The following is an 11,167-nucleotide window of genomic DNA, read 5'->3' as shown; positions in this document are numbered from 1 at the left end:
TCTGGAGTTTACTGTGGGCAAGATGTGTGTGGGTGTGTGTGCTTGAGTGTGAAGGTCAGTACCACACATTCAACATTATCTACTTAAGTGTGGATTCATTAATCCATTATAATTACCCCAAAGCATACTAGTCATTCATTTGATTAAACACATTTATAATGAGCCAAATGATAATGGTTATTTTAACATTAAAATCAAGAAAAAGAAGTTTAAACTTTATGTTTTGACTTGGTCTGGGTACAACTCATGTAAACACATCTTCTGGTAGACTGCAGGTGGCAGATGTTATGGTTTCCTCCCAGACTCGCTGGCGTTCAGGTCTTAATCTGTGGGTGAAAGTTCTCAGCGACCCAGCTATGACCCAGCTGAGTCCAACACCACCATTGTGACAGAAAACCCATATTTCCTCACGTTACATATGGTTTGTGGTTTTACTTGTCTAGTTTCTTAATTAGTTTTTAACTTTAATGTTTTAAGTTCTATCTTTCATCGTAATCTCCATTTTTATTAACTATGGTCTTATTTCATAACATAAAGCACTTTGGTCATCTTCTATGGGTTTGGAAAGCGCTAAATATAAATAAACTTGATTGATTGAGAAAAACTAGTCACAGAAACTCATAGCAATATTTATGTGGTTTATGCTGTGTCCGAGAGAAGTATTAGGCTTATTCACATGAAATTCTGGCCAATTTAGAAAAATAGCAACAGGACATTTTAATTTTAGGTCTGATTCTCATCCAATGAGCTTTTTTAATTCAAACAGAAAAATAAAAATCTTTTGAACTTTGAAAACTTTGCTGATTTCAGTCAGTTCACAAATAACTCCCCCAATACTCTCACCTGGGGTATTGAAAGGTCTATACGCAAGATGCTTTCATTCTAGTCCAGAATCTGTTGACATTTTTGGAGGCTTCAAACCTAGACTGCCTAGAACTGTACGACTTTTTCACTCATAGCATTCAGCTTCAGTTCAAACTGTATGACTTCTTCACAGAGCAAATCTCACAAGTCATGTGCTCACGCTGTATGACCCAGTTCTCGGATGTGACCTGATTGGTCACCCTGTATGTCTGGTAGCAGCACATCAAACCTAAAAATATGCTAAAAACCGCAGTCTTTACACAACACGCCAGACTTTTTGGTGTTGTTATTGATATCTGTTCTTCGGGATTGCTGTAGGAGGACACATAGGGATTTGTGGCGGTTGGATGAGGAAGACAAAAGAAAGTAAATCAATGTTTTATCAATTTAATTTGACATAAACAAACTTTCTTGACAATCCTCATCATTGTGTGTGAAAAAATGTGTTTAAATGAAAACAACCGGCGTGTGTTAATAGGGAAATAGCTAGTGAGCCGTGTTGATGCATGTTTGTGCAAGTGCTGTGTTCTGGTACTTTTTGGGTCGTAGCATAGCGTTGCTTCAACAGTGTGATACCCTCACTAGGGACAAGCAAAATAACACACCATAATGTCATGCGAGCTTACAATTGCTGATCGGTAGATGGTTAAATGGTGTTGATCATTCCTTGTAATCCCCTGGTATACTACATGACGATCAGCGCAAAACTCGCCCCAAACTTGTAGATTCTTTCACGAGGAGAAAATCAGCTCAAAAAAGTGAAGAAGTTGTACAGTGTATGCCCAGCTTTAACCAAAAGACTGAACAAGTGTTTCTGTCACTTTGATGGACTACCAGCCAACCACATGATACCCACACACATCATCTCAATATCATATGCCATTCACACCTCCCTCCCCCCAGGAGTCACCTCAAATGGCCTTAACCTCCTTGGACTGGAATTTCAAGCCACAAAAACAGCTTCTTCTCTTCTGTTGTAGGGCTTTTGAATGCCACATACCCATTATAACCATGCAGATCTGCAATAGTCACTTTAAGTTTCTTATGTTTATTATTCATGCTTTTTTTATGCATCCTATTTTTCACTTGCTTCACTTTTAAGTTTGCACCATTCTGAAGATGCAAATTCCTGGTAATGTGAGACTCTCATGTACTTGCCATGAATCTTATGTCTATTATAGGCCAAACTACACATACAGACACTCATGTACTTGCCATGAATCTTATGTCTATTATAGGCCAAACTACACATACAGACACTCATGCAGGGATGAAAAAACTAAACAAAAACAAAACACATGCATGGTGCAATTAAACCAGGACAGCAGGTTTTATAATATGGTACTTCCTTGTGATTACAGTCTAACTACTTACTGCCTTTGGTTCCTCATTTGCAGAGTAAAGAAATTATGCAACCATGCACGCACGCACACACACACACACACACACACACACACACACACACACACACACACACACACACACACACACACACACACACACACACACACACACACACACACACACACACACACACACACACACACACACACAGTAGAAGAGGAGTGGTGATAGCCTCTGACCACAATGCATCCTGTGGTTTATAAGGTGCTATCTCGCCTGTACAAAGAATCACTTTTCCCAGAACACCACAGAGAGCAAAGGTAAGACCACAGGCTGCTAAGCCGTTTCGGTTATTACAGCTGCGCTACAATAAGTAACACCCTCTACAACAAGGATTACAGTTTTTGTTGAAAGTACAACCAGATTTACATGATGAATCTGAACAAGTCAGATATTGGAAGGACTGTAAATCTTTTTTTCATAATGCTCATTTTTACCAGTCTGATTTTATCTTCTAATTATATTTTTTAAGAATCATTAAAAAAAAACTGCATAATCATTTTAAATTAACTCCGCGCATTAGAATCTGTCCCAGATGGGAGCAGAAAAGTCGTACCCTATGGAAGTTATTTTTAGGCAGCATAGTTCAAACTAAAAGAGGACTAGTGAGTGTGCAAGAGTTTATACCATATTGTTGTTTTTATTTTATTTTTTCAGCATGGTACACTGCATGGTAGCTTTTTTTTTTCCTCCACCGTCTTGCTCTATGATGTGCAGCTTATTGCAAACACAGGGGCATGCACATGCTTGGCTTTTTGACATCTGAATGCCCTCGCTTGTTCTTCACAGCACATTAAACAGAATGGCTGCAAGCCTTTGAAAATCCGAACAGACAAACACCCCCACAAAGTTACAGCCATTCACCTTGTTTTGTTTTTGGCTCATAAAGTATTCTGAGTGAATTGTAATTTCATGACATTACATGATACAACTCTAAAGCATAAACTGTAGCTACATGGGTAATGTGCTTACTATTTTTGTGCCCGTGATATTTAGCAGTGGTTCATATGATGATCTGTGTTTTCATTTTATTTACCTGTGTATTGTTTGTTTTGTGGGCGTTAGATGGGGAAAAAGCGGTGGTCCGGGCTGGAAGTGATCCTTTTGGTCCTGTTTCTGCTGATGACCATTGTGGCCATCACCATGATAGCTCTTTTTGCCACAGGAGAACCTGGCTTCCTTAAAGATGGTAAGATACTCAACTTGACAACACAAGTAAAATGGTAAATGGCCTGTATTTATATTATGTTTTCTAGGGTTAAACAACCCCCCAAGGCACTTTACAACACAGTACTTTGTCCATGCACACATGCAATGTAGCCACAGCTGTTCTGGGGCACACTGATGAAGGTGAGGCTGCCAAAAATGGGTGCCACCGGTCCCTCTGACCACCACCAACACCACAAGTTGAGTGTCTTGCCCCTAGCTCACAACAACTGTAACAGAAATAAGCAGGTGCCAGGAGCCAGACAGTTAGCCAATGATCCCATACAGCATATGACAACTGTGCATAGCCTAGTGAAGAATACTATTGGGGAAACCATTCAGTGGAGTAAAAAAAAAAACTCTGCATCCAGTAGGTGGGGCGTGACAGTCAAACAAGAAATGTCTAAAGTAGCTACTAAATGCTTCATCATAACCACAAATAACGAAACACTATAATAAATAATAAAACTGAGGTTAACCCAATTTTATACATAAAAGAGAAGTCACGGTCAGCCAGGGCTTGTGTTAAAAAAGAACGTCTGCTTCATTCTAAAACATAAATTATGGCCAAAAAGCATGCATATGAGAGACTTTCGGGTCCAAATGCATTACTGTGCTTGATCTTGCAGTGGTGTTATAAGTTCAGTGATCAGATTTGATGATCAAATACAAGATATGTGTTCCAGATCATGACTTAAAGGATGCCAAACAATCTAAACTCACCCAATAAGTGGCAATCTGCCAAATGTTCTTTAATGATTTAAAAAGAGGCTATGCAGCCTCCCAAAGAAATGCCACCCCACATCATTCCTGACCCACTGCGAAACCGGTCATCCTGAAGGATGTTGCAGGCAGCAGAACATTCTCCACAGTGTCTTGATACTCTATCATGTCTGTCACATGTGCTCAATGTGAACCTGCTTTCATCTGTGAAGAGCACAGTTTTGTTCAGTAGCAAATTATTCTATATCGGATTTTTCTGACAAGTACCAAACATCCTGCATGGTGTTGGACTACAAGCCCAACCCCCACCTGTGGACGTGGAGCCTTTGTACCACCCTTATGGAGTCTATTTCTGACTGTTTGAACAGACACATGCACATTTGCAGCCCACTGGAGGTCATTTTGCAGGGCTCCTCCTGTTCCTCCTTGCACAAAGGCTAGGGTAGTGGTCCTTCTGCTGGGTTATTGCTCTCCTGCAGCCTCCTCCACATCTGCTAATGTACGGGCCTGTCTTGCCTCCATGCACTGGCCACTACGCTGACACTCACAGCAAACCTTCTTGCCACAGCTTCCTATTATGTGCCTTTTTGGATGAGCTGCACTACCTGAGCCACTTGTGTGCACTGTCTCATGCTACCACTAGAGTAAAAGCACAAACAGCATTCAAAAGTGATTAAAACATCAGCCAGAGAGCATAGGTCCTGAGAAGTTGTCTGTGGTCACCACCTGCAGAACCACTCCTATTTTAAAAACTGTATCTCATTTTTTTTTTATAGAAACTACTGATGATTTTGTACCTCAGTGTTCCAACATTCACATGGCAGAGAGAGTGGACTGTTTCCCAGACGGTGGAGCCTCAAAGGTTTGAGTCAACTCTATAAAAACAACTGATATACAGGTGCTGGCCAGTAAATTAGAATATCATCAAAAGGTTGAAAATATTTCAGTAATTCCATTCAAAACGTGAAACTTGTACATTATATTCATGCAATGCACACAGACCAATGTATTTCCAATGTTCATTACATTTAAATTTGATATTCATAAGTGACAACCAATGAAAACATCAAATCTGGTATCTCAGAAAATTAGAATATTCTAAAGGCCAATGAAAAAATGTTTGTTTCTCTAATGTTGGCCAACTGAAAAGAATGAACATGAAAATAATGTGCATGTATAGCACTCAATACTTAGTCGGGGCTCCTTTTGCCTCAATAACTGCAGTAATGCGGCGTGGCATGGACTCGATCAGTCTGTGGCACTGCTCAGGTGTTATGAGAGCCCAGGTTGCTCTGATAGTCGTCTTCAGCTCCTCTGCATTGTTGGGTCTAGCGTATTGCATCCTCCGCTTCACAATACCCCATAGATTTTCTATGGGGTTAAGGTCAGGTGAGTTTGCTGGCCAATCAAGGACAGGGATACCATGGTCCTTGAACCAGGTGCTGGTGGTTTTGGCACTGTGTGCAGGTGCCAAGTCCTGTTGAAAGGTGAAGTCTGCATCCCCATAAAGTTGGTCAGCAGCAGGAAGCATGAAGTGCTCTAAAACTTCCTGGTAGACGGCTGCATTGACCCTGGACCTCAGGAAACAGAGTGGGCCAACACCGGCAGATGACATGGCACCCCACACCATCACTGACGGTGGAAACTTTACACTGGACCTCATGCAACGTGGATTCTGTGCTTCTCCGCTCTTCCTCCAGACTCTGGGTCCTTGATTTCCAAAGGAAATGCAGAACTTGCTTTCATCAGAAAACATAACTTTGGACCACTCAGCATCAGTCCAGTCCTTTTTGTCCTTGGCCCAGGCGAGACGCTTCTTGCGCTGTTTCTTGTTCAAGAGTGGCTTGACACACGGAATGCGACACCTGAATCCCATGTCTTTCATGAGTCTCCTCGTGGTGGTTCTTGAAGCGCTGACTCCAGCTGCAGTCCACTCTTTGTGGATCTCCCCCACATTTTTGAATGGGTTTGTCGTCACAATTCTCTGCAGGGTGCGGTTATCCCTAGAGCTTGTACACTTTTTTCTACCACATTTTTTCCGTCCCTTCGCCTGTCTGTTAATGTGCTTGGACACAGAGCTCTGCGAACAGCCAGCTTCTTTAGCAATCACCTTTTGTGTCTTGCCCTCCTTGTGCAAGGTGTCAATGATTGTCTTTTGGACAGCTGTTAAGTCAGAAGTCTTCCCCATGATTGTGGTGCCTTCAAAACAAGACTGAGGGACCTTTTAAAGGCCTTTGCAGGTGTTTTGAGTAAATCAGCTGATTAGAGTGGCAGCAGGTGTCTTCTATATTCAGCCTTTTCAGAATATTCTAATTTTTTGAGATACCAAATTTGGAGTTTTCATTAGTTGTCACTTATGAATATCTAATTTAAATGTAATGAACATTGGAAATACATTGGTCTGTGTGCATTGCATGAATATAATGTACAAGTTTCACGTTTTGAATGGAATTACTGAAATATTTTCAACCTTTTGATGATATTCTAATTTACTGGCCAGCACCTGTATTTACATTTTTCTTAATAGGCTGGAGCATCTTCTTGTTTGTAAAATAAAATGTTTTAATAACTGTAATGGTTAATATTTAGGTTAAAAATTTGAATCTGGATAAAAACAATAGTGTAAGTGGTAAGAATAGTGAGAATGAATAATAGTAAATAATAGCAACAACATTTATCATGAACAGCTGAAATGTGAGCAGCGTGGTTGTTGCTGGAGCCCCCTTGATGAGAGAAACGTTCCCTGGTGCTTCTTCTCAACCAACCATGGCTACACAGTGGAAACAGTGGAGCATCCAAACCCTTATGGTAAATCCACATTTTCTACCATATCTCCATACTCTCCACTTATTTGGCTTTTTATTTAGTTTCTTTTCAAACTATAATTGCTCCACACATCAGTTGACGGTCTTGTTTTCCCTTATTCATACACTTTGCTCGAGGCATGATTTTCTATGAAATAAGACATGGATGGCATATCAGAAAACATGATTGACTTTGCAGCATGCAGTTTTCTCCATTTACTGCTTGATTTATCTGCATAATGTGAACCCAGTTATTGTATAAAAGCAAAAGGAAATTGTTAACTTTTTTTTGAACTACACAATTGTCATTCAAACAGCAAAGTAAAAGCATTGATTAAACAGAAATTTTAAATGGTTTTTTTAGGTTTGCCATCTGAACCAGTGTCAAAGATGGTGTAAAAAGAAGAGGTTCAAGGAGACAGCAGAAATTACACTAGTGAGAAAAAAGAATCAAATTGATTTAGAAAAAGGTACAGCGGGGTTTAGAGAGTTAGGAGAAACAGAACCTGTTTCATTTCTTGGCCATGGCGCATGACATGCTTAAATCAGCATTTTGGAGCTGATTAAAATGAGTTGTTAAGATACATGTGCAAAATGAATGATTAGTCCATTATGTACCCTTATCAGCTTTAATCAAATGACAACTGACAGGTGAAATAAATCATTTTTACATCATGAAAACAGAATTTTGCCACACTGCTAAACCAAATGTTGTAGTGGGATTGGCAAAACAACCCAAATCAATCCACAAAGCCAAAACAACAACAATAAAGAGTGATTTTATAAGGTCACCCCTCACTTGCATCCAGTATGTTATCAGTAATGGTAAGGTGAATTTGATATGACTTAATAACCTTTACTTTTGCCCAGCAAAGATCATTGCTATCATTCCCAACAATCCACCTGACCTTCAACCAGAGGGCATAAAAATGCCCTTAAGATCAGCTGGTGAACGTTAGCAGCTTTTTGGATTTTTTTCCATGCTTCCTAACTACTAGCACTCTTATGCTAGTAGTTTCATAATACGTTTTAGAAAAGCAAAAAAAGTAACATTTAGAAAGGACGACAGAATGCTTATTGCCAGTTATAAATTATCTCTGCTGTGCCATGTTTTTATTTTAATTATTTATTTTTTCAGAAAATGCGACTAAGTGATTATAATTTTCACTCTTCTGCATCAAAATTTCAACAGTAATTTTCTTTTGTTTTGTTCTATTTTATTTTTCAGTAATAAATGCCCAACTAAGGAGATTATTCTCCCCTTCTTTATTTGGTGGGGACATACAGCAGCTCTCATTTCATGCAGAAATGCAGACAAACAATCGACTTCGATTTAAGGTGAACCCTTACACACTCCAACTCTCTCTGTATCTTTTTTTAACACTGTAAAAGGATACGTAGAGGGCTCTGCATACAATGCCTGAATAGGTGATTTTTTTTTCTCTCAGATCTCTGATGCCCTGAATAAGAGATTTGAGGTACCTCACAAGCATATCCCTAGCGTTGGGAGCAACCCATCCAGCCCCATCAGCAATACACTGGAGATCAGACAAAACCCCTTTGGACTGACTGTGCGCAGACAGGAGAACAAAAAAGTCTTGTGAGTGCTGACTGAGTGTGCATTTTCTGTGTGCTTGTGTTGGGTACGCTGCTACCAAGGCCTTACAATGTCATTGGCCCAAAACAAACAAACAAAAAAAATATATATATACATATGGAACACTATGCTACCTGCATTCAGCAGTCCCAGCTTCAGAAACAGAGGTATTAATCATACTGAGAAAAGGCATCATTGTGAGTATTTTTATGGTGACACTGTGGTCTATGTGTTGGGGAAAAATTTGCATGCAAATATGGAAGTAAATTGCATGTCGCAAGACATAAAACATAATATAGGAACATTTGAGCTGCGGAAATTTTGATTTATTGCCAGAAGTTGCTGACCAGACTAAGAAGGATCCATAGAGCTGATTCTGGGCTTCTCATCTGAAGAAGAGATGTGAGAAATCAAGGATGCTGTAAGTAGCAGAGTGTGCACTGTGCGGCTGCGGAAGTGAGGGGAAGTCACCGGGGCACAGGTTTTAGAGCTCCAGTGCAGCAAAGTATGTCAGACACAAGTAGAAGACAGAGCATTTCAGAGAATATGAGCGGGCATGAATGGTTGATTTATTACATTTTTTGGGTGGCTCGACTTTAAGAATGTTACTTTAGACATGTGCAGGACGCAGCTTCCTGGAGCACATGAACAATCGGTGCTCCTCTCAAAAGAAGTGTCAGTATGATGAGCATCTATATAAATAATGTAATACAGGTTGAAACTGGATCTGTTTTCTAGCTCTTCCTGGGTGTGTAGGTTGAGAGCTTCCAGTGGAGCCCAATGCTCTTTTGGTTTATAATAGTGTTTATAACACATTGGACTATAACCATTCACCTAAAATGCATGCGACAAGCAAATCATCCACGTGCTGACCCTACAGTCTTCTTCAGGCAGTGTAACGGTGCTAACCAACTATGACACCATAGAACATTTACATGTATTTTTCATGAATTTGATTTTATCTTTGAAAAACATTGTTTGCAGCTTTCATTGAATGTTACAACATATGAATTGTTGTTAATAACTAAATTGAATTTGTAACTGTCAAAGCCAGTGATGAACACTTGGTTGACTTGTTTAATTGATTATGACCCATTTGTTTAAGGGGTTGGCGTGAGAGAGAGAGCAGAACTGAGATCGGTTCTAGGGTTAGAGTTGGGGTTAAATATACCTAAAAATGTTTTAACCCTTTAAGTGCCAAAGTCGCAAAATTGCGACAAGCAGCAGTGTTGGATTTAATAAGCCACAGCAGCAGAAATGAGCCCTCATGCAGTTAATATGTTACACTGCGGGGTGGCAGACACCTGTAACTTCAGTCCAAGCAGCATTTGTGGGTGTGTTACTATTGAAACTTTTCAAGCATTTAGAGCAGGATCCCTGCCCACCAGTCGCAGAGTCGCGGAGGTTGTCAGAGCAAGTGGGAGCGAGCGAGTGGTAGAGGGAAAAAAACAATGCCGAGAGGAATGTTCAGTGCTGACGAAGCTCTTCGTCAAGTACTGGCAGATTCGGATGATCTGCGGTCTTCTAGCGAGACGGAAAGCGTGGCTTCAGCACGCAGCAACAGGGAGTCTGTCAGCAATGACGCGGTAACACAAGCAACCCATCCAGCCCTTACCTTGTCTGATGTCCCGCGTCACCTCCGTGGGGAGGGATGTGGTGGCGGTGATCGGGCCGTTGAAAACTCCGCTGGTGATTGATTCAGCCCCAGGGGTGTAATCCACGGCAACTGGAGCTGGAGGGGGAGAAACCGCTGGGTCGGTGAAAGACAGGTGGCGGGGGGTGGGTGGGTGGTGGGGGTGGGGGGGGGGATGTCATTCCACAGACGAGTCGAGCAGACTTTTTAACAAACTGACCACAGTCTGTTAAGTTAGGCCACCACCATTCCTCCTCTCTGTCCCTCAGCACAGGAGCCCCACAAGGCTGTGTACTGAGTGTCTTTTTGTACACACGTGACTGTAAGCCCACCCACAACACAAACGTTATCATTAAGTTTACTGATGATACAACCGTGGTGGGCCTAATCAGTCAGGGAAATTAGTCAGCACACAGGGAAGAAGTGCAGCAGCTGGTGGACTGGTTTACAGGTAACAATCTGACCCTGGACACCAACAAAACCCAATTAATCATAATTGACTGAAAAAGGAAAAAGGTAGAGCACCAGTCGCTCACAAAAAAAGGAGAGCAGGTGGAGAGGGTGTCGCAGTTCAAGTTCCTGGACACAGATATATCAGACGTCCTCACATGGACACACACAACCAAATGGCTGATAAAGAAGACACACAGGAAGCTCTCAGGAAGATCAACCTGCCACAAAACCTGCTGGTGTGGTTTTATCACTGCTCCATAGAGAGTGTCCTGACCAACTGCATCCTGGTGTGGTACAGCAGCAGCTCTGCAGCTGAGAGGAACGCCCTGCAGAGAGTAATCAAAACTGCAGAGAAAATAACAAACACTCACCTGCCTGCCCTGGATGGCATCTTCACCACTCGCTGCCTTCGGAAATCCACAAACATCCTAAAGGACTCAACCCACCCTGCTAATCATCCCTTCAAACTTCTTCCATCTGGTA

The 11,167-nt window shown here is 41.2% G+C and overlaps 1 protein-coding gene across 2 annotated transcripts in view; it reads left to right on the top strand.

Annotated features, from left to right (window-relative positions):
- Nucleotides 1-2,443: 2,443 nt before the first annotated feature.
- LOC107380514 (sucrase-isomaltase, intestinal) overlaps nt 2,444-11,167 on the top strand; it is a 138,047-nt gene continuing 129,323 nt past the window's right edge. For both annotated transcript variants that reach the window (XM_054742777.2, XM_054742776.2), the window contains exons 1-6: nt 2,444-2,528; nt 3,334-3,457; nt 4,974-5,059; nt 6,885-7,005; nt 8,230-8,339; nt 8,450-8,601. In XM_054742777.2, coding sequence (XP_054598752.1) covers nt 3,334-3,457; nt 4,974-5,059; nt 6,885-7,005; nt 8,230-8,339; nt 8,450-8,601 — 593 coding nt within the window. In that variant the 5' untranslated portion in view covers nt 2,444-2,528. The remainder of the gene's footprint in view (nt 2,529-3,333; nt 3,458-4,973; nt 5,060-6,884; nt 7,006-8,229; nt 8,340-8,449; nt 8,602-11,167) is intronic.

This window comes from Nothobranchius furzeri, chromosome 13 (assembly GCF_043380555.1).
Source record: "Nothobranchius furzeri strain GRZ-AD chromosome 13, NfurGRZ-RIMD1, whole genome shotgun sequence".
Lineage (NCBI taxonomy): Eukaryota > Metazoa > Chordata > Actinopteri > Cyprinodontiformes > Nothobranchiidae > Nothobranchius > Nothobranchius furzeri.
Note: the sequence above shows the minus strand (reverse complement) of the source record. Positions and strands in the feature narration are given on the sequence as shown.